The sequence below is a fragment of the Paramacrobiotus metropolitanus genome, unplaced genomic scaffold (genome assembly GCF_019649055.1).
Source record: "Paramacrobiotus metropolitanus isolate TYO unplaced genomic scaffold, Prichtersi_v1.0 Parri_scaffold0000011, whole genome shotgun sequence".
Lineage (NCBI taxonomy): Eukaryota > Metazoa > Tardigrada > Eutardigrada > Parachela > Macrobiotidae > Paramacrobiotus > Paramacrobiotus metropolitanus.
The window spans coordinates 146,486-169,114 of record NW_026570231.1 but is presented as its reverse complement, the minus strand read 5'-3'; the positions used below and the strand labels follow the sequence as shown (position 1 = coordinate 169,114).

At 40.4% G+C, this 22,629-nt stretch overlaps 3 protein-coding genes across 6 annotated transcripts; 1 reads left to right on the top strand and 2 right to left on the bottom strand.

Moving 5' to 3' along the window:
• Positions 1 to 8,070: 8,070 nt before the first annotated feature.
• Positions 8,071 to 11,242, bottom strand: LOC129583502 (zinc finger CCCH domain-containing protein 15-like). Its single transcript, XM_055475293.1, has 11 exons — positions 10,983 to 11,242; positions 10,815 to 10,913; positions 10,595 to 10,700; positions 10,359 to 10,505; positions 9,994 to 10,088; positions 9,793 to 9,881; positions 9,629 to 9,725; positions 9,473 to 9,541; positions 9,182 to 9,259; positions 9,022 to 9,114; positions 8,071 to 8,619 (listed from the first exon to the last, which is right to left on the bottom strand). Exons 1-11 carry the CDS (start codon positions 11,046 to 11,048, stop codon positions 8,296 to 8,298), a joined length of 1,263 nt encoding a protein of 420 aa, XP_055331268.1. The 5' UTR covers positions 11,049 to 11,242; the 3' UTR covers positions 8,071 to 8,295.
• A 585-nt stretch (positions 11,243 to 11,827) lies between these two features.
• LOC129583503 (uncharacterized) lies at positions 11,828 to 13,313 on the bottom strand. Its single transcript, XM_055475294.1, has 2 exons — positions 12,949 to 13,313; positions 11,828 to 12,478 (listed from the first exon to the last, which is right to left on the bottom strand). Exons 1-2 carry the CDS (start codon positions 13,094 to 13,096, stop codon positions 12,009 to 12,011), a joined length of 618 nt encoding a protein of 205 aa, XP_055331269.1. The 5' UTR covers positions 13,097 to 13,313; the 3' UTR covers positions 11,828 to 12,008.
• A 2,343-nt stretch (positions 13,314 to 15,656) lies between these two features.
• On the top strand, positions 15,657 to 21,561 carry LOC129583554 (cysteine/serine-rich nuclear protein 3-like). 4 transcript variants are annotated; one of them, XM_055475383.1, is made up of 9 exons: positions 15,754 to 15,769; positions 15,821 to 15,888; positions 16,368 to 16,732; positions 17,111 to 17,236; positions 17,668 to 17,991; positions 18,220 to 18,293; positions 19,853 to 20,110; positions 20,425 to 20,576; positions 20,860 to 21,558. In XM_055475383.1, exons 3-9 carry the CDS (start codon positions 16,537 to 16,539, stop codon positions 21,197 to 21,199), a joined length of 1,470 nt encoding a protein of 489 aa, XP_055331358.1. In that variant the 5' UTR covers positions 15,754 to 15,769; positions 15,821 to 15,888; positions 16,368 to 16,536; the 3' UTR covers positions 21,200 to 21,558. The 4 variants fall into 4 exon arrangements, with proteins under 4 accessions (XP_055331359.1, XP_055331356.1, XP_055331358.1 ...); XM_055475384.1 differs by having other exon boundaries at positions 15,657 to 15,888; positions 20,425 to 20,561; positions 20,860 to 21,561; XM_055475381.1 differs by having other exon boundaries at positions 15,658 to 15,888.
• Positions 21,562 to 22,629: the final 1,068 nt, after the last annotated feature.

The following is a 22,629-nucleotide window of genomic DNA, read 5'->3' as shown; positions in this document are numbered from 1 at the left end:
CAACATCGTAGGTCGCTCTGACATCCTCTGAAACGAACTCAGACGGCTTCGGCAGCGGTGAGTTACTAATCATTTGAGAATTTATTTCCCTTTGCTTCTCCGCCTGTTTATCTTCATAGGAGGGCGGACACGGGCCGATATTGATAGGCTTCATGCCCTCTGCAGGGACGAAGCTACCATTCTCAAATTCACCTGCGGGAGCTGGATTGTCCACGGAAAAGGTAACCTTACGTTTTCCTGTAGCTTTCTGTGCATGTAATTGTTCGGTACGCTTTAGTGTTTCAAAGTGCCGGCGATCATTGACAGAATTTCTGCACACATGGCAGTTCTTTTCATAGCGTTCGATTTCAATTATACAATCAGGCCAATAAAACAATTTCACTAAATACGGATATAATTTTTCGTGCCGACCGTACGCTTGCTTATGAATTAATATTTCGTGAAAGCAGGCTATCAACTTTTGTCGCCATTGGTGCGGCACGTAAATCCGTGGACAAGCGCCACTATGATCAGGTACTCTACATAAAATCCCTTCGCATATGACAAATCTGTTGATCTCGTATTTGGTAAAATTTGTATTAGCGTGCGACGGTTTTTTGTACATTTTATACCACATCCGGCTATCAACACACTGCTGCTGAGTTTCACGCCAAAACTGTGGATCTCTGAAACGTTGTTCCGATGGAAACAACTGTTTATCCTGTGGCCTATCCATCGGCGTCATCCACTTCTTCAACTCTGGATTGCGTGCCATGTAAGACGGATAATCGTGGACTTCGTCTACATCTCTGCGGTCACGCTCAACAGGTATAACATTTAACAGCTTATTGTCCATACTAAGACATTCAACAACCTTCACTGATTTTTCCATGACACCCATGTAATGATATTTTGCTGCAGGATGCTGCTTTAATACTGCGTCCACTGACGAAATTTGGATTGGCAGTTGCAGGGAGTCGTCACCCCCACGAACTTGACTGGAGCTGGAAGTAGGCACAGGACTAATCGATGCCGAAGTTGAGGTACTTGTGCTACTCGCCGGCGACGGCTGCAAAAGTTTTTCCTTTTAATTGGCGGCTGGGAAGACGCCTGTTCTCTCCCCCGCGAACTTGACTGCATACTATTTACAATTGTTTCACCGCCTCCCCCACGAACTAGACTTGGTTCTGGGTTTTTCTCCGTCTTAATCTCTTGCTTAATTGCAGGACGAACGGGTTCATCCACGACGGAAGCTGCTCTAGGGAGATATTGACGAATCATCTCCTGTACTACACTGCGCACAAACTCTTCATCACGCTGGTCGGATCCCTTTTTGGTCGGCACCGACTGCACAGGCACAATTCGTTTACCTTCCGTTTTCACCGGGGCATCAGCCACTTTAGTCACTGGTGGTGGCGCGACTGGGCGCGGCCACTCCTGCTTCGCTTTTTGTAAGTGTAGGATACAAATTTCTGGGTCAGCTTTTGCCAAAATTAAATGTGCAGACTCATATGGCACAAATTTTGCTTCTTTAGCGACACCAATACGCTCTGTTAGCATCAACGCGGGAATTGCGGGAGACGGCTTAACTCCCACAGGAATTAACGGATCAAAATCATGTGACCTAATGACGTCCGACATCAGGTGAGTTTCGCGGCGAAAGAATGCCGGAGCGTTAGACTGTCTACGGAAAGACGCCAAGTCATAGTGTTCATATCTAAAATAAAAGGCTTTGTAGCTAAAAAGTCTAAACCTAAAACAACGTGGTCCCTATCAAAAGTGGAACTCACAAGCATTGCGTGCTCAAAAGCCATCCCAAATTCATGGATGGTGACCACCACCGATAACGGTTCAATCAACTGTCTTCCCTGGTAAGCCGTATGTACAACCCTGCCCTTAATATGATCGGGGCAGCGATGAATATTTAATTTTAAATCTTTCGCCATTTTTAAAGACATAACAGAAATGCTAGAGCCAGTGTCCAGCATGGTTTTTACTTTCTGATAATTTATGTCAATTACAGAATACCAAGCTTGGGCATCAAGCGTCGGCAACAAGCAAACGTGATCCGCTAATGGGTATTGCGAAAAATCCTGGACTTCCATTTTGTTACACTGCGGCGTCGGGGAAGTCAAACCAGCAGGCAAGTCTAACTCCATCATATTAATTTGCTGCTGCGGGTTGTTGTATCGAGCCAACAATTCTGCAGACGGCTCATACTGTCGAGGCAGGACAAACTGATTCGTGCAGCCTGCAGCCGGGTGCAGACCATGACAGCGAAAACAGATTTCGACACCACGATTTGTTCGCCATTTATCTTTCAGGATATTTCGTTCATCAAACGGAGGCTGACCACCGGCCTGCTGATTTTGCCGATAATTTTGGTTATTTTGCTGTCGATTATTATTGTTGTTATAGCCACCTCGTCCGCGGTAATTATTATTATTATTTCGGTAATTTCCACGATTATTACCGCCATCATAATTGTTGTTATTCGCAGGGCCATTCTGTTGGTACTGCTGATCGAAATTCTGCACCGGTTGCTGAAACTGAGGCTGCATAACCGGCATCATTGGATTCATCATCTGCATAGGAACAGGCATAGGAGCCTGCATAGGAATTGGTTGCGGGAAGGTCTGCGCAAATTGCACCGGGTGTTGTTGCTCAACATATTGCGGCTGTTGAAACACCGGGACAGGGACAAACTGCGGCTGGGGCACATTCAGGACAGGCTGCACAGGAGCCACCGAATTCTGCGGCTGAGGAATCACTGTCTCCGTATACGAGCGGGAATATCCACCGCGATTATTCCCATAATTTCCCTTGCCTCCCCGGTTCGAATAATAATTTCCTCTTTGCGACGAGCCACCACGGCCGCCTCGATACTCATAATTCGAATTATTATTATTATTATTGCCGGCGCTTCTCGGTTCAGCAGGAGCATTTCTCTGAGTTGACTCGGGAGCTTTTTTATCTTTATTCATACGCTTCCATAGCTTCTCACACTCTTGTAGTTTCTTTTCAAATTCGGTGTAATTTTTAGGCGCTGCGTTATATATTTCGCGAAACCACGCCGGTCTGTGCTCCTGTACGCCCTCTAGGAGTGCTTCAACTTGTTCCTCATCGGATACTTTTAATTCTTCGAACCATGGGAGGAAGCTATCAAGGTAAGCACGAACTGGTTCATAGAACTCCAATTTGCGGTTATTCATTTTCCGGCGAATATCGGCTTTAGAAAGAGAGCCGTTAAAGTGCTCTACAATAGCCGGCTTAAAGAAATCTAACCACGATTTGCCTTTATTGTCCTTCCAGAATTTTTCAAACCATTGAAAGGACGGACCGGTGAATGCGCCGATTACTCTGCGACACATTGTTTCATCATTCCAATTATTTGTGGCTCTGCATTGTTCAACATTCATGAGCCATCTTTGGATTTTTTCCGGGTGAGCATCATCAAAGGCAAGTAACTTCATGGCTCCTACTGTTTTATCGCTGTCTTTTTCCACAAATTTTGCTAGGAGTTCAACAACGCTTTCTTGTGTCAGCGTCGTTCTATCCGAAATTTGGGTCTGTTTGTTCAACCATTCCTCCAGCTGAGGATTTCTGGACATAGACTCATTGCTGGCCGTGCTACTGGGGCGACGGTGTTCATCCTCCATCAGGGCATCATCCATCAATTCATTTTCTGTATCGGAACTGTCCCTATTTTCTGTTCCTCGCATCTGGCGACTAGATTCGTCAGCTGTTCTTTTCAGAATTTGCTGGCGTAAATCTGTTGAGCCATTTTTCCTCTGTTTGGCAGGTGCCGTTTCCCTTGGAATTTGACTTTCTGACGATGAACGCAGCATGGTCTGAGCCTCCGAGAATTCGACTCGTGATTCCTGTCTAGGCCTGCGTAAGATGCCAGCCGGATTACTGCCAGTAGCTATAGGCTGATCCACGTATGACGAGAAATTTTGGGGATTAAATGGTGTAAAGGCGGAAGGACGAAATACGTCTCCTGTTGCTACTGGCGCTTCCCCTTGAAAGTATCCTTCGCCGCCGCCAAGAGCAGCATCTGTATTTCGAAGCCGACGAAGTTCGTCATACGCTTGCTTTAGGTCCACTTCCATTTTGGTAAGTTGGTCTTGTTTTTCATGCCATTCCTTTCGGCATTGCGCATTTTCTTCATATAGCCGATTACACCTCTCAGACTTTTCATATGCATCAGCCTGTGCTGTATTTTTCGCTTGAATCGCGTTCTCACAATTATCACATCTTTTGTCCTTTTTCGAATCTTTTAATTCCTTTTGGGCCTTTTGAACATTCTCTCGCTCTGTGGTCAACAGACCCTGCAACCTCTCAATTTCCTTTTGGGACGAATCATCCTTTTCCTTGGGAATATGCATCGGGCCGACCGAAGACTTGTTATTCAGCTGCACTCTCGCTTGTGTGAGTTCACGCTGTAGAGAGTCTTCCGCATCTTTAGCCCGCTTCTTTTCATCTTCCAAATCTTTGGTGAGTTTTGTGGACAAATTCTGCTCGTCAGTCAGTTTTTTATTTGTGACTTTGTGCGCATCTTTTTCGGCGGACAAATCCCTCAGTGCTTTATTCAATTTTTGGTCTAAATCCACGATCTGTTTTGCTGTATCCGGTGTTGGATGAGCACTGAGGTCATCAATCGTAGCTTTCGCGTTTGAAAGATCTCTCTGAGCATCTTCCAGCTGTTTTTCAAAATTACGATTCGTGTCTGTTAAAGTATCGCGCTCATCTTTCACTGCATTAAACGCGGTTTCCGCGTTTCTGTTGGCTTGTCTTAAAGCATGCAAATTATCATTCGCTATGCGTATTTCGTTGGCCAATCTGTCATTTTCTGTTTGTTCATTTTCAAATTTAATACGCATTTCATTGAAATCGTTTTGAAATTTCAATTTTTCGTTTCGCTCCGCATCTACACGAGCGTCTAAAGACATTGCATTGCCCATTTCATCTACTTTTGTTTTTGTAGATGCGATGAGCGTGCGGAGACTTTGGATCAATACGGGCATAGTTTGCCGGACTATCAAGCCCACGTCCTGGTCAGTTTCTGCCGCAGCTAACTGCTCATCGACTTCCCTAGCTTGAGTAAGGAAGTCTTCATCAGGTTGTTCGAAATCCTTTTCTGACACAAAACTGTGTAATTTTAGTTGTGCCGGGTGGAATGTCATTGTTCCACCTCGAATGCTTTTACTTGCTCTTGTTTCTGATCCCTCCGAAATATCCGCCTTATCTGCAGCCGACAGCGCTATCAAATTGTTGCCCGACTGGGACGACTGGGGTTCCATCTGGCTCTCAGCCACACTTGGAGTCTCCGATATGGGTTCATCCAATATCGCACCAGATGCCTGGGCTGGAACTTTTTCCTTGGCACCGCGCGTGACGCGCTCATTTGCTGCCTGTTTTTTTGGAGTTTTTCCGGATGCTTTCGACGCTGTAAGTGCAGCTTGGGCCGCCTCTCTTCGTCTGTTCAAATCTTCCGTGTATTCTGGCAGCCACCTGTTTGCATCCTGCACAGCCGCTTTAAACTGCTCATCAGTGATGTCCAGGTAAGCTTCAGGGATACATCCCTCGTACTCGATCCAAGGTTTAAAATGTGCTGGCAATCTCGTTTTGGAATTTAAGTACCGCCTGATTTCCTGATAATCAATCCATGACTTCCCACAGAATGCATCTTGTGCTTCTGGTGGTTCAACATTAAGAGCAAAGTACATCAAATTTAACGGAATTTCTTTTGCGTTAAATTTGAACCTTGTCTGGGCTCTCGACCCATCGTACGCCCCAATAATCACTTTGTTGTCTGGGATTTTACGCGGTGGTGGGCGATTTCTAGGAATCGAACCGCCCGACATTTTGCTTTTATTTTAAAATTAACCTTTGCGGCTATTTAAAATAATACGTACAGCAGCGATTGTGCTACTGTTTCTTAAATTGCAATTGTGCAATTACTACTACGTCACTTCCCAATCCTCCTTTTAGGTTTGAATTGTTAAGTGAGTTTTAAACACAGTCGACCTTTGCGGTTTCGACTGTAGCAAATTCGAAAATTACACAGCTGCACTTTGCGTGCTGCTGTAATTTAAAATTCACAGGTCAATCACCGTTTGCCGGTGTTTACCTTTTTTACGGTCAACTCTCTCTAGCTGCTGCTTCTGGCTACCGCTTGCGGCTTGCCTTTATCAGTCTGCTGGAGATCGTTATCTCACCTGGCCACTGACAATGGCTCGGTGCTTACTATCTGCTCTATCTGCAGGCCAGGTACACTGACACTGCAGATTACGCTTTATTCGCCGCGGTTACTGCTTTGCGCAGACAACCCGGAAATTACCCACACAGTACTAGTTTTACTTAACACAGCCGACCTTTGAGGTTTCGACTGTTTTTCCTACGGTCCAATTTAAATTAAGCAATTAATTTAATTGGCGAGGAAGCTCACCAGTGAGGAAGCTCACAATTGCGAGGAAGCTCGCTGAAAATAAATTAACTAGGCCAGATCTGGAACGCTGACCTCCTTCGGCGTACCTTTGCGGTTCGACGCCTTTCAAAAACGGACCACTTTTACTGTAAATTACTACCAAACTTTCTACCAATAATTTTCTGTTACATCGGGAAAATTAAAAGACACCGGTGGGCGCCATGTCGTGTATAAGCGTTCACGCCGTTTAAGGCTCCATGAACAATCTTTACTCTTCCACGCCTGTAATGCTCAATCGGTAGGCACTCGTACTCTCAAACTGTAACAGAAGAACTATGGTGGAAATAAGACGAACGATTCAGGAACACGAGTCAGGAATCCCTCAGGAACAAGCTACCACAACTTTCGGTCGTAAGTCCTGTGAGGATCGGCAAGAGCTAGGACGATTGTGTCACGAGCAAACCTGTATTCTAAGCGATAATCCGGGAACAACTATGCACTTCAGAAGGAACAAGTATTGCTGTCTCTTTATCCAATTCACATCACAGTTCACAACGCTAGGAAATTGTAATTAGGAAGCAGTCTCAGAAGCAAATCTCAGACTACTGATGCCGATATTAGAAGTAACAGGGACTTATATAGACTTCGCGTTATGACATCATATACATCGCTAGTAAAAGAGAACAGCAAATCACAGAAGAGATTGGCTAGATTATCCGTTATGTTGCAGGTGGAAGGCGGACAGTCAGCATCCGTACGTACATCCGGCGTATGATCCTACTCCCATACGTCACGATGACTCATGCCAAATTCATCGATTAAGTGGCTGTCCCATTCAGCGCACAGTGCAAACCCCGGCTCTGTATGTATGATGTACAAACCATCAAAACGTCTCTTATTTTTCTTATTTTCTACCATCCTATTAAAATTGCTTCGTTGATCGAAAATTTCCTGAAATAAGCAATATAATCGATTAAAAAAGTTGATTTGCTTCAGACTCACAGTATCTACCCACTACCGGGTAGAAAATATTACAGTAATAATGATCGTCAAAATCCAGTAAGTCGATCGAAGTATTTTTTATTGTCCAGATTATCTATTTTATTGTCTCTAACGAGCAAATTAAACTATAAAACCATGTAGTTCAGTAAGTAAGCATTTCATAAAAGGGAAGTTGTTTCTATATGCGGTTTGCACGATGGTGCACAAAACAGCTATTTGCACCGTACCTAGTTACGTGCTTTAACCTTTAATATAGATACAGTATCTACATTCTACAGTACTACTTAATTACTTACTTAAAATATTGTCGCTGACTCGTTACTTATAACAGTACTTAACTAAATTTTTCGTATGACATTTCGTTGCTTAGTGTCGTTGTCCTGTGGTGAATTTAATTTACACTTTTTAAAATACGTACTTTGTCTGTTTATTTGTAAAGTGAAAATAAGTACAAACAAAAAAACACGATTTGACATCGATGAAAATTCAAACTGTAACGCTTTAACCGTCCATTCCATGCTGATTTCTTGTCCGTAATATTGCGATTAGAATAAAATAACCACACAATACCACAGTCCGGGGGCAAAACTTTATGACATTACCTTACTTGTAAGCTGATGTGTTTTCATTTTCATGCATTTTCTGTTTCTAATTCCATGTCCCCATTCAAATGTTCTTGAAATATCTTCCACATAATGAATCTTCAAATTTCAAATTTGAACGACACTGTTTGCATAAAACATAAAGGACCGACGTAAGTCACGTAACTGTTAGACAGCCACGCTTAAACAATCAGTAACGGATAAGTAATTCGCAAGTAAAGACTTTCGGTAGACGGTACGTAATTTCGCTCTTTCAGACAATTTCCGTGACGTTACACACAGTTATCTCGAATTCTCTTTTTCATTATTTTCCTGAGTTTCTGATCCCTCTTCATCCTCGCCATCATCGGAAACCTCCTCATCCGAAACTTCATCATCTTCTTCGTCAAACAATTCGGTATCAACAGGAACATCGTCCACTATCACAACATCCGTGCCAATAGTGTCTTTCGAAGTGGACGGCGTGGACGCCGCTTCAAGGTCGGGAAGGTGACTAGTAACGCCGCTCCTGATAGTCGTAGCAGAAATAGTCCCAGTTCCATCCACTTCTTCTTCGACAAACAATGACTCATCGATATCTTTGGCCATATAATTCTCCTCGTCTTCCTGAAACATTTTACCGTTAGCATCAGACATTCTCTGAATATCGTGCCAAGACAGACCTCCAAGAACGGCATATAGAAACAAAAAGTAAGTAAGCACACCGAAAAATAATTTCCTATCCACAAATCCCTAACAATTAACAGACTGAGCCGATTCAATCTGAAATTTAACCATGCGCTTTAGCTAGTACTTGTACAATCTATCTATATAAAATAATAATAATTATGCACCATTTCTTTGTAAAAGTACAGTCTTAGAGTAAAAACAGAGTCTACAGAGTACGTATTACGTAAAGACCTTACAGACCACACTATCATACTTCACTATTCGAATACATTAGAATGATTAGATTGTAAGTACTCCTATCGACTAACGATTAAATCAAAGGTGAGGTATTTAACGTACGTCATCTTCGTGTTTGTAAACAGTATCATCCGCTTCATCGTCATCTTCACCAGCCAATTCCGGTCGAAAAGTAAACATGTCACGTCCAGAGAGCTATCAAAATCAAAATTGTCAATAATTTGCTCCAGCAAATCCAAACCTTTTTCGAAGCGAAACTTACCCCGTTGAGCCGCCCCGCTTGGAATTCGTTTTCCTTTCGCTTTTTGTCGGCTTCCATTTTCTCAATACGTTCCTTTCGCTACAATTTCGAATTACATTTATACCGATTCCGCAGCCAACCAAAAAGAACAAATTATATCTTGCCCAGACAAACGCATGTATCAGAACCAGTCTACTCGAAAGCACTGTAAATTAAACTACTCATACATAACTACTTAAAACTACCACTATTAACTAAACCATGATTTTGCAAGTCTACAGCACACTAAAACATAATTAAAATGATGATTACCTTCTTGGTTTTCCATGCTTTAAAAGATTCTAGCGTAACTTTCGTCAGATTTCCTCCTAACGCAGCTCGCTAAAACAGAAAAAACATTGTGTTAATTATCAAAATAAACTCTTAAGACATGATAAGACAGCGACGATACCAGCGTAGTGAGCGTACCTCTTTCTCAATAAGGTCCTCCAAAGATATCGTTTCCAGCTGTTCGTCCATTTTCTTCTTATCTTTTTTCAGTACAAATCCGGGAGGAAGAGCATGTCTACCGGTCAAAATCGCAGCATCATGTAACCCATTAAGTGATCAGAGTCACCAATCGATTACCGTACTTGTAAATACATTTATCTCCACCATTTGGACATTCCCAGAACCAGCCATATTTGCTCTCCTCGATCGCTTGCAGAAAAAACTTGCATACCTGAAAATATAATACAATACCATTGAGAACTTTCGCTTATATGCTTCCGAAAAAACAGAAACGCAGATAGTCCGTTCAGAAAACCATGATTGAAAACTTCAAAGCGCCATACTATGTCAGTTTTGGGCTTCAGTGCCTCTTCCTCGCCGTGCTTTTTGTTGACAACATCCTGCAGTTTCTCGTCGTCCCAATTTTCCATTCCTTCATCTGTATAAAATACATGCTTTGTATACTAAATCAAGTAACAAGTTTGAACACTTTCACAAATTTATTGCGCAGCTTCGTCGGACTAACAATCCACTATAAAACAATATGAACATAAAACATCCCATGCAGGAAAAGAGGATTATCTGAGCACCATCCACTATCCGGTTTGATACCAAATTTAGCAGCTACGCACTATTAATGCGAACAAACAAACAAATATTAGATTATAAAACATCACAAAACATTACGAATATTTACAAAACCACCAACCTTTCTCGTTATCTCTCGAATCCGAATAGATATTCCGCTTTTCCGTTTTGCGTTCAACTTCCAAATTATGGGAAAATTTACATTTGTCGCCCTTGCCACACTGTCCCACTTTGAAAAACGCACATAAAACGGACTTCGGATCGACATCTGCGAACAACCATGGATTAACGTGTAGGTTTGTAGCCAACTTACTTACAAGTTACAAGTCAGGTAAGCGAACACGTACACGTACATACCTTTCGCGACTTTTTGCTGAGCGATAACGGGTTTAAAAAGTGTTTTCAGTTCCTCCGCCTTCTCCTTCTCTTTTTCTTTCTTATCCTTCGTAGCGTCAAGAGGATCCTAATGCAAAATATTTATAACTTAATTAAACTTTAACCAGATATGCAACGGAAAGAGCCAAGTAGGTAAGAAAACTTGAAAAGGTAAGCCAAAAGAAATCAGTGAAAAACTTACGACTCTCCGAACAGGTTTCGTCGTGACTTGTTTCTGGACTTGCTCGATGTACTTTTGCTGCTTATTTCCCTTTTTGTTTTTCAATCCAAACGTTTTATCCTAAAACGTATTTTCACACGGTCTATGAGCCAGAAAAAGTTCCAGGATTTGGCAAATCGGAGGAAGTACCTCAACTATTTTAGCTTTCTGCTTGTCGACGGTCTTTTTGCTAGGGGCATCTTTCTTCGGGGGCATTTCACACAACCAAAATTGGCTCAAAGTTTCCAACAAAAGTTAAAATTTCTCTTGATAAGGGATAGTGCAACTATCGGCAATTCATCCAAGATCTGAATGCTTAGCTAGACCCCAAAAAGTCCGGAGGCCCAAGGGGATGATAACGGACTGACTAGCAGTCATGAAACTCTATCCAAAAAAATGTGTCAAAATAAAATTAGCCCTATAAACATATGGGATCCACTCGCTGTGAGAAACACCAAATGCCTCCCGCGGTGGTTACATATATTTCATGTCAGCCATGATTCACCGCCCACACCTGTGACAAGTTTATTATGGCACTTAGAGAATGCGGCCTTCGCTGTGCTGGTGTATTGTACAGCACCAAGACGAAATTCGCTGACCATAGCATGCAGTGCCGGAAGAAGCTCAAGGATGTTACACATTTTCGAATTTTTAGTGAGATATGCTGGATAAACTCGACTGATACCGCAAGCACGGCAACAGGTGTACTGCCGTAGGCATTTTCAATAGGCGTACCGGTAATAAAAAAACACTGAAAAAACCTTGTCAAATACAAACCTTGTCAAATACACAAACCAGTCTCACAACTTAATAATATATATAATAATGCAACAATAACGCGCTGCCGGTTCCCCAAAGTTAAAGTTCTCCAACGATGTACATATTCTCATCTTCAGCTGCACTAACCAGTAACCAGTAAGATCCCTGCTCGCGTTCTACGACGACTAGTATCGACGCAAGCAGTTCAAATTACAGTAACATCTAACTGTAGTGGACCGGGTTAACAATTTAATAATAACAATAATAAGCGTATATTCTAATTGTAAGCGACACTATTGCACAATATACGTAACAAATGTCTACAACTACTGTAACAGTTTAAAACTGCATCACAATACTGCACAGTTCACTCCTGGGATCACCAGGAAAGTCGGTCGGTACATGCATGTATGGAAGCTATTTGGCTAAAGATTTTTCCTCTTCAGACAACGATGCTACATTATGATACAGTCCGCATAATGGAACAATGCCGAAAAGAAAATTTGCACAGCAAAACACGATGATCATGGCTGACGAGAAAGGAAAATGTTTAGGAATTTCCTCGTTTGCTGTCGGCAGAGTACGGAAGCTGATCATCGAGAATAATTCCAGCCCGACCGTGACCGCAGCGACTATAAAAAGTCCCGCCAGGAAACACATATACGTTCTGGCCAGGGCTTTAGCTTTTTTCACTTGGGGTGCAATCATTTGAATGGAGTTTATCATGCGGCATAAGAATCCGAAGAATATTCCTAATGCCCCGGTTAACAACATGGTTAGAATGGTTATGTAACCGAAGACATGTCCGGCTGTAGGATTGTCGATAGTGTTGTATTTTTCGACATCATTTTTTGTATCGCCATCCTTGTATTGATTACTATGAAATTCTGCAATAAAATGCAATCACTTTATTAAAGAAAATTGTTTCCCCACAAACTACTTTAGTGGCTGCTGTCAGGAGAACGACAATTTTGTACAGGCTCCGTAGCTCCTGAAGTACTATAATTCCGGTTAAAATGACAGTATAAGATTATTATACATCATAAAGTAAAACCTTTTTCAGTCAACTAACACTTTCCCAGAAACCTAGATGAAGTTTACTTTTGCCAGTGGAGCATATGAGCAGCACCAAAAAATGTTATGCAGCGGCTAGTAGAATAGGCTGTAAGCTCATGAAATTTCGGCTGTACAGCTGGAATACAGTATGTGCTATACTTCGAAGTAGCTACAATAAATTATAAAAACCGCTAACTATCAGTCTTTGCAAAGTACAGATACAAGCATATAAATGATGCATTTTAATGGGGATCCATTTTTAATGCTCAGTAATAATTGGTATTAATTTTTAGCAACGAACCTAGTATTATGGCGGAAATCAGTTCAATGATCGCCAAGCCAATCTGTACACCTCCGGTTGTAATAAGCGACCGTCGGATAGACGTGTAAATCAAAACTAATTCGTCCTTCTCCCCAAACTCGCCGAATCTAACGAAATTTAGTGGCATTTTCGTGTGCGACTTGTTAGCATAAAAAATCACTTAGCAGCAAACTTTGAACTCAATTTGCAAAATTGCTGCGCAGGTGCAAGCCTGCACAGATTATAAGCTTCGTTATCAGCAAAGATAAAATTAGAGTAACAGATTAAATTCGCTTCAGTGCAACAGTAAATCCGGTCTCTCTACATATTTCCATATTTACAGTAAAAATTCAGGTAGATCCCACACCGTGAAAACCATAGACAAATGAAAAAGTGTCGAATACTCAGTAAATGCGCGAAAAACGGCTCTTGAGGCAATTTGCTGGACAGCTCCATTGTGCTCCAGGCATAAATTAGAAGTATTCTGTAATACCGGCTTGCACCGTGCCACAAACTGCTTTAGTTTGCTGTTTTTTAAAGAGCAGATCTTAAGATTACAGTAGGACAGACAATATCTATAACGGATATTGTGTACAAATAATAAGTATTCGTTAGCAATTTGTTGTTAGGAAGCCCCCGTCTGGGAGAAAATAGAAATGGATTCTCCATACTCAGCTTTATAACTAATAAACAAAATTATTTTATGAATAACTATTTAAGCATTTTAAAGGAGATAAAAAGGTGATTACTGGCTAAGACGAATATACATTAAATTATCCTTTTCCTGTTAACGCAGTCTGTAAAGAATCTAGTAGGATGGTTAGGGAGCAAGGCTGGTGCACGTTCCACGCTCATGATTTGTGCGGGAAATTAATTGTAAGCAACCCTTCACGGACACACATGTACAATACACCTGGCAATAAAACGGCATTCTAGCTACAAACAACTATAGCAGCTTGCACTTTTTTAACAAATTTTCTGAGCATGAAAAATTTTTCACGCAGGTAACAGGAAGTTTTAAAACTCAGATTTATTATTGCATACCGTGGTATATATATATATATATATATATATATATATATATATATATATATATATATATATATATATATATATATATATAATTTTTAAGCACCATGCTAATTATATCGTCCAACAGTCTGAACTATGGCACTGCCTTTAATCAGTTGCTTTGGTGCAAAAGCGGCACTGGTGGAACACCTTCAACCATTTCCTAGCATTGTGATCTGTACTTTTTAACTCGTACAACTTACATCCCTTTTTCTTTGCTCAATACCACAAACTTACCATGGTTTAACCGTTAGTTCCAAACTTTGCAAACTCATTTCCTCACGAAACGTTAACATAGCTGTATAACATCAAACATATCTATACATTAAGATTTATTTATTATAATTTTTCCATTGCAAAAACGTTTTCGGTATCACAGTCAATGAACATTCTTCAATGTTTTCGGTCATGATACAATACCCGAGTAAAACAGTTTGTAAAAAATACGTTAATTAAACGTTAGTTAAAGGCCAAAATTCGAACAGTGTTCGAATTTTGGCCTTTAACTAACGTTTAGCTAACGTATTTTTTACAAACTGTTTTACTCGGAATAAAGTACAACCTAAAGAAAATCGTGGTTGGAAGGATGTTCCAAGTTTCTACCAATGCATTGCGCGCGCTATTAATAATGTGCGAAGCAACTGCAAAATCGTAAAATTTACGATATGTAAATTGTACAGTTAATGTTATCCAGAACTCCAAAATGCAAGCAATATTCAGTTGTGCGTAATTAGGGGAGCTCTAATGTAGCCGCTCCCGAAAATGCGTGCCCTATTCGCAGTATCCATCCCCCCGTTCCTCATGTCTCTTCTTTGATGCTTGCAAACACATAAGTGTTCGATTAATAAGTATTAATCTTACAGAGCCAGCAACCAGGAAGAACTTTCACTGGTGCGTAGTAGCATGTTGATTGTACGTGCACTGTAAGATTGATTTAAAGAGAGAGTTTCCGGCATGTACAGATAATAGTAAGATAGCGCTTTCTGGCCATTTTTGTTATTAATTTTTCCTTACAATTATACAGTGTTATATAAATTTCGTATTTTCATTGTTTAGTAGACATATTAATACAAACAAAATATCTGACTCTGATGACATTGTGATATTGGTCGGACAAGACTTACAGTAGTATGTACAGTACTAACAGTACTGTACTAATATCTGCATGCATTCTGTAAGTCATTAGTTAACGTTGAAATAAGCAGCTTTAAATTTTTAGTGGTATTGTCTTCAGGTTACTGAATTAAATTAGCGCACCGTTCATAAAATTTCGGCGCGCAAATCAGATATGGATACCGTATAAACAATTATTCTCGGCGACCCCAGCTTCTGCTTTGTAAACGAGTATCATATACCATAACACGTTTCAAACATCGCTTGGGACATATGATTTGCAACAAATCTCGTCTGAACTTGCGCTTTGCCGTCTAAACGTAGTACTGCGGCACTAGAGTACCGTAGTATATTTTGATTCATTCTGTCGAAAATTATAGCGCAAAACGAGACCGATTACTCTGCTGGCCAAACCAGTTGCCGAATGAACGGCAGAAACGACGGAGCGGACGTCATTCGTCGCTGTTTGCCGTATATTTCTCCACTGGTTTAACCACTTTGCGCGATAGTAGACTTTCGTAAAGGCAAATGCAAACTCCGAGGAGCAGCACATCGTAGAATTGAATACGGCATCCTACATGAATGTACTGTATACGTATCGCTTGTCATACACCGTGGCCACACTCGCTGCCGAGTTGTAAGTATTGATCTAATCAACATTGACGAGCATTATCACGAGATTGTGTAGCGCTATGTGTGAAGCTCTGCAAGGAGGAATTAGTCACCGCAATAATCGTCTTCATTTTCCAAAGAATTGTAAGTGTTGTGATCGGTAAGAACAACACGATACATTTAACATCCCGTTGTTTTTGATTAGGCAACATAAGCAGACTGTTTTTTATATCTATACAAGCAAAATTAGGTTGAATAGACTGCGAGCGCGAAATGCCGCATGCGTACATTTGTACATTTGTATACGCATGTGCGGCATTATTGTACATCAGCATCCAATATAATACGCGTGTGGCTACTGGCTCGGTCGATCTACATGTTTCTCTCTTTGCTCTCTCTCTCTCTGCCTCTCTCCTTCAGCTAGTCAACTCTCTCACTTTTCCGTGCGCAGTCTTTTCTCCAAATATGCGTCTACGTTGTTATATATTTAGTGTGCTTAACTTGCAGCTAGTTGAACGGCGCATTAAGCAGCAACTTTGGTCTCTATTTGAAATGTCAAGGACTTTTACGCCAAATGTAGGAACATCATAATCGAAAGGAAAAATTAGATGCTTAATTTCTAGATTGGATAAGCTCGGCTGACAATGTCCAAGTCAACCGCCCGTGTAAGATATGGTCATCCAAAGGCAACCACAGGAAGTGGCCCATGAGAAATCCTCCATGGCCAAGATTTAACTGAACTGCCAATGAGACTTCTTCTGGATTTCTGGTATTTGATGATATTCCGAAAATATGCCGAAGCGGAAGCTCCAGGAGGCTCTGGACAATAGCAAGGAAGTATCGGAACAACTTTGCGTTCCGTTTCCCGATAATACTTCGGCTGTCGACGGGCAGCCGCCAGGAACGAGCGATGCCAGATTACTTTCGTGCTCTGCAAATGGCTCTGGCCGCACCCACGTGCCCAGCGCTCCATCGACATCCGCAACCGGTATTTGTATTTCCTTGAATATTAAAAATGTTTTAAAATGGAAGAAATTTTACGTAATTTATAATGGAATTTGTATCTTCGATGAAATGGACACTCGTGCATAGAATAGGCTTACTCGCAGAAATGTTTCGAGAGAGTTGCTAAGTTCACACGAGGGTATATTTGAGGACACAGATTCAAAAAAGCAAACACAGCCTCAGATGAACTTCATAATTTCCCGTGTAAACTGCACCTTGTCCTCAAGTGGTTGCTGACATCCTTCTACGAAAATTTCTCATCGCGTTTAATTTACAGTAACGTACATGGTATTTTCGTAAAATATAATATTCGAAAAGTATAAAAGTCAAGCGCATTGTGTAACTTGTGTTATGTTTGCAGACGTTTCCTGTGAGCAACCATCGTGTAAAAGAAAAAAATCAGTGCGGTTTTCCGGCGTTACGGTATATCTATTTCCAAGAACTCAAGGATTCACCTGTGTACCAAGTTCCGGAGGCGTAACGCTAGGTACTACTTTCCAAAGTGTTCTGCAATGATGTTGTACTTTAGACGTCGATGATACAGTTGGTACAAATTAATTATTTGATGATTTCATCGCAGTCAACGCTTTTCGAAAATTCCTTTTCTTGAACTGTACATACTCCAAGGTAATGCACGTTATAAACGGGGTAGTAGCTCCTGTTCTATTAGAACGTGAGTGAGTTTAAGAAAAGCATGTAGTTTCTGGATGATGATTGGATCTATTTCTAGTTAAGTGCAGTAAGCGGTGCGTTTAGGAAGTACATAGACACAACAACTTGTACCAGTGGCTTTTTGGGGCTGTTTCAAAAATACGTTTATCTCTATTCTGTTTCCAATTTATTCCGCATTTCTCGGTGTCTATTTGTTTTGTACTTTCATGATCACATGGGTTGACACTGAGCTGACGTATTTTTCAGGGATGACCCATGAGCATTCCGCGGTTAAGAATTTCAGCCTGGCCGAACATGAGCAGGAATGTCGGACGAGCAGAACGCAGTATTTAATCCGACGACAACAAGTTGCTTTACGAGAGTCCGATGAAGAATCTCCCGAGGAAGAAGAGGACGAGGAAGAGGATGAGGATGATGAAAACGGGGAAGAATCCGAAGAAGCGGAAGACGCGTACAGTTTTCCGGTTGCGATTTCAATTCGACAGAGAAGAAATCTGCTAAAGGAAGCTGGTTGTCCGGTTGACACAACAGAGCGCAACGACTGCCAGTCAATTCGCAATTCCCGAGAAGGTGTGTTAATTATCGTTGAAGTGTAACAAAAGCTCTTGCATGAACAATTTATTTTTTATAATACAGTAATGATCATTGTTTAGGATCTGAAAGGATGAATTCTTATCATTATGTTACTGGCCTAAGAAAATTTACTTTTTATTTGTGACTTGTATACAAGTTTCTGACATTTCTGAAAGATTCCAGCAGCAGATTTCTTTGCTTATTACATCGGTGTTTTTTGTATAGCTTGTGGATGCCAATGCCAAAACGTCTGCAACCCAGCTGAATGCAGTTGTAGCTTAGGCCAAATTAATTGCCAAGTAAGTCCTCTATGTTATAAAATTGCTAGAAATTGAAATAAGATTACCTAAAATTACTGTAAAACCTTTATCAGTTTACCTACCAATTACCGAGAACGGAAGTGGCTGATAATGTTTTATGAGTATAAATTACAGGATGTGCTGCTAATGCACTGAATTTTATAATTAATCATAATTGCTGAGCCGAACTCGACATAGATTATAAGACATTTTTCAGATAATTTTTAAAAGTTTTAGCTACTTTCTCTTAAAATTTGCAGCAACCTGCACTGATTATGAGTGTCGGTATTGTCCTTTGACAAAGTACAGTCGGAGAAAATGCATACTTGAATTCGACAATATATTTTGCTTTATATACCATACCAGCAATCTAAAAATTTCAGAAAAGCGAAGTTTTTGTAATATTTAGTATTTTAGATAGGCATATCGGGCTGTCTTTGTGCAATATTTCTGGGTTTCCAGTGGGGCTCGAAAGACTAGTATCGTCGTACTGTCCTTTTGCATATATCCTCGATTGAACCCTCGTTTAGTCTTCTTTAAATCGATTTTCTTTCGGTTTCTGCTTTACTGGGTCAGTCTCTTAGTACGAGAACGATTTCGTCGCCTGAAAAACAGGACTCGCGCAGGAGCTTACACAGGGCGCGCAACCTAAGGATGATGACAACAGATATAGTTATCACATACTTTACGCTATGGACACAGTACGCCAACATCGTATGAAAGCGGAAGTGAAAGGTCGATTCAAACTGTAAAGTAGAATCATGGTTTCATTTACATGAGGCTTGATTCGACTAGCATTATTGATTGAAAGTCCAATTTATCCAAACGATCTGGGTACTACCAGTGCTTTGCGCGTCATCTTTATTCTGGACAACCCCGTTATCATTTACTGATTATGCCGCTCACCATGAACACTCACACGTTCGATTTATACGTGTATAAAATGAATGTATTCGACCGTATAATTTATGCAACTTGGTTAAAACAAATTACTAAAATGTTTTAATGATGTACGGGTGCAGAGCCTATTTAAGCGGACACTGATAAAATTTTACGATTAATATCATCGCAGTTTCATTTCTGTATGTACGCAATATGCCATACTGTCTACGTTTAAGTATATTGTATCACGAAACATTTTATTACTGTATTCTATTACATATAAAGTAACACTAACAGCCAAAATAAACTTAGCGTAAGCATAATTAAAAATAAATTGTACACAATTATGCGATGCCGATAATATGACGCAAAAGTATGGTACATTATTTATGCCGGTCTATGGCCAGTTAATAGTTTAATGTACCTGCGTGGCACAAAATAAAATGTAGTTTGGTAGAGCAATTGCCAAGAAGATACGCATGTTGTATAGAATCATAGAATAATACGTTGGTTTTTCGCAAAACAGAAGAAAGGTTGAACAACAGTTACGAACCCAATCAATTTAAAAAAAAAACGTATCCTAAAGGGTTTTTAAACGTAAGGTTAATTAATATTAGATCATTTGTATGCATTAAGTGTTTATTATTAATCATAACATATCGATACTGACCTTATAGGTTGACCGGTATTCCTATCCGTGCGGATGTACCAAAGAAGGGTGCCAAAATGCCTTTGGTCGCATAGAATTTAACCCGACTAGAGTCAAAACACATTATTTGACTACAATTTCGCGTATAACAATGTCAGGTAATCTCACAATGACGGATATCTCACAAGAGTATGGGAGCTATAATGCTTCGGATGCCACCACTACGCCCGCAAGTTCCACGGGCATTTGTAATCAACGCGTCGAGCCTTATGTGCAGACATCCCAGGTAAGTAATAAGGAATCCGTAAGGGCTAATTTTCCCCAGTTGTCGGTTAATCTTGCTTTTATGGCTTACAAACTTTTCGCTGTTTTGCCTTAGTACTCATTTGTTCCACTCAGTAAAATAATTTTGTAACAATAAATCTCTTACTCGGATGCATATAGAGATTATTGTCAGAAGAGTTTAAAACGTAATTATAGTCGTACGGTAAGTCCAACAGTACAGCACGATGGAAAACGCAAAATAGTTGATCAAATTGTTCTTATCAATGTGCAGCTCCAGGAGTGAGCGCTGTAATTAAAGATTACGTTTGATTGCAGTGTGATTATGCCTATACATCTCTCCAGAGCGCGAATTCGTACCCAGTGGAGTCAGAAGCCGCTTCTGTTTCGATGATCATGAACACGTACACCAATGGATGCCAAACTAATTATGACTATTACCATATGCAGCCAGTGTACGATATTGACTCGTAAGCTTTTCTTGTAAAATAAGCACTCCTGTTATACAACGTCTTTTCTGCCATGTGCTGTTTATTAATAAAGATAGTCTCTAATATTTATTGCATAGTGGGCACCGTGACGAAAGTTGCAGATTTGTAGTATTTCGAAACAAAATGCATACAATTTGTAGGTCTCCAGGTGTAGTCGCGGTTGTTTCGTAAACTTCTACTTTAGCAGTTTTCCGCTTCCCTTCGCAAATTCTTAAAAATGTTAGTTTTCGGCATTGTTAACTTGATTTAGCTCTGGTTGCAGATCTACAACGACGATCTCAGATAATCCGGGAGTAGACAACGAGTACCTATCGTCGAACGAACCCGGCACCTGTTTTTACCGTAATACAGCTAACTGTATGATCTCTCCGGTTATGGAATTTAGTTCTTCCGAGGAACTGCCGGTCTATCCTGCAACATTGCCCAGTATCTCTTTCGTTAATCTCTCTTCACGGGAGAACGATCTGAACGGCAGTGCATATCTTACTTCTTCCCCATCAGAAGGCACTTCCGGTGATTCTTCCTCACCCAGTGTCAGTACTGGAACACTGGATTTCGGGGAACTAATCAAGCAATCCTTAGTAGAAACCGTTACGGCCTAGAACCACTTGCGAATGTTTTCCATTTTTCAATTGTTTTATTTTTATTCGCGTTGGAATTTTGGCGCAGCTAAATCGTTGCAGCTTTTCTGTACTGTTGTCTTAAATTTTGTGTCTTAACATGGGATAATGTTTATCAACTACATATTTGTAACAGCTTTGAGTAATTTTACCCGTTGTTAAATTTTAAGTTTGCCAGACGTTAGCTTGCAGCATTTTAATATTTTGCCAGCTTGTGCTGCGTAGAAACGGAATTTGGTTTGTTACCAATGCGTTAATTTTTTGTGCAATAAATTATTGTGGTTTCATTACGGACCGAAGTGCCCACTTGGTGTATCCAAAAAACCTTAAAAATAAGTTCGCCTTTTCACTGATCATAAAATTATGTTTGTCTGTCTGTGTTTGTGCAAGTGGGAAAAAAATTCTACTCTTCATCTTATCATATTTTACTGAGAGTTATCGTAGGAGCAGAAAACCATTGCAGTCTTTGTTGAGACCATCATAATCAGATTACTACTTCTTATCTGTCACCCTGTCTGCCAGTACCTGCTTAATATACAAATACGTATTTTTGGTGGTGCTCCGACACATACTTATATAGAATACAATACGTGTCGGGAGCTGAAGAAAGAACGCAGTTATCTAATAAATTTAGAAATTCCTTTACCTGAAATTATTTTGTAAGCTTCTTTGCTTTCATACATCCTATTCAGAACCAAAGATATTATTTACGAAATATGAAAACAGATATTGTCTACAAATTAAGTTGCAAAACATTGTTTACTGTAGCTGCTATAGAGTGGACGCTTGCTGCTGTATAAGTGTGGTAAAAATCGGACGCGGAAGGTTACTTAAATGCATTTCCGGTAGCATCGTTTCAGCTGATAATTATTGATCACGTCTTCCAGCTTCAACTAGTCAAATCCGCTTTCATATGCTTTGTGCCGTATCCTCTCTTTGTGCCCACAACCTTTCTTCGGCACTTGAATGTTCGCAGTTACCTATTTGCCAGCTACTTGAAAAGCACAATGGGTCCTGTAGCAAATCGTATTTGTGATGGCGCTGCTGTGTATGAATAATTCGGACATTGCATAAACTGTAAAAATGCCGGCTTCTCCGTTTGGAACTATAATAATTAATGATAACACAAAGGTTAATACGTTTTTGCTCGTTTTTTAAATATTACTTATACCAAATTATATTCCAAGCTAAATTCACCTCTTTATACAGCTTGTTTTAAAAGATAAGCTCAATGATTTAAATTACTTATGTGGAACACAGCCCGGGCAGTCAAAACGTTTAAAATACTCTAATTTTACGCATAGTTATATAAACGACCGCAATAATAATAATTATTATTGCCAAAATTAAAAGTATCATCTATTAAAGCATATGCATGTCAATGCCAGCACAGTCAACAAAAATCTGCGCAA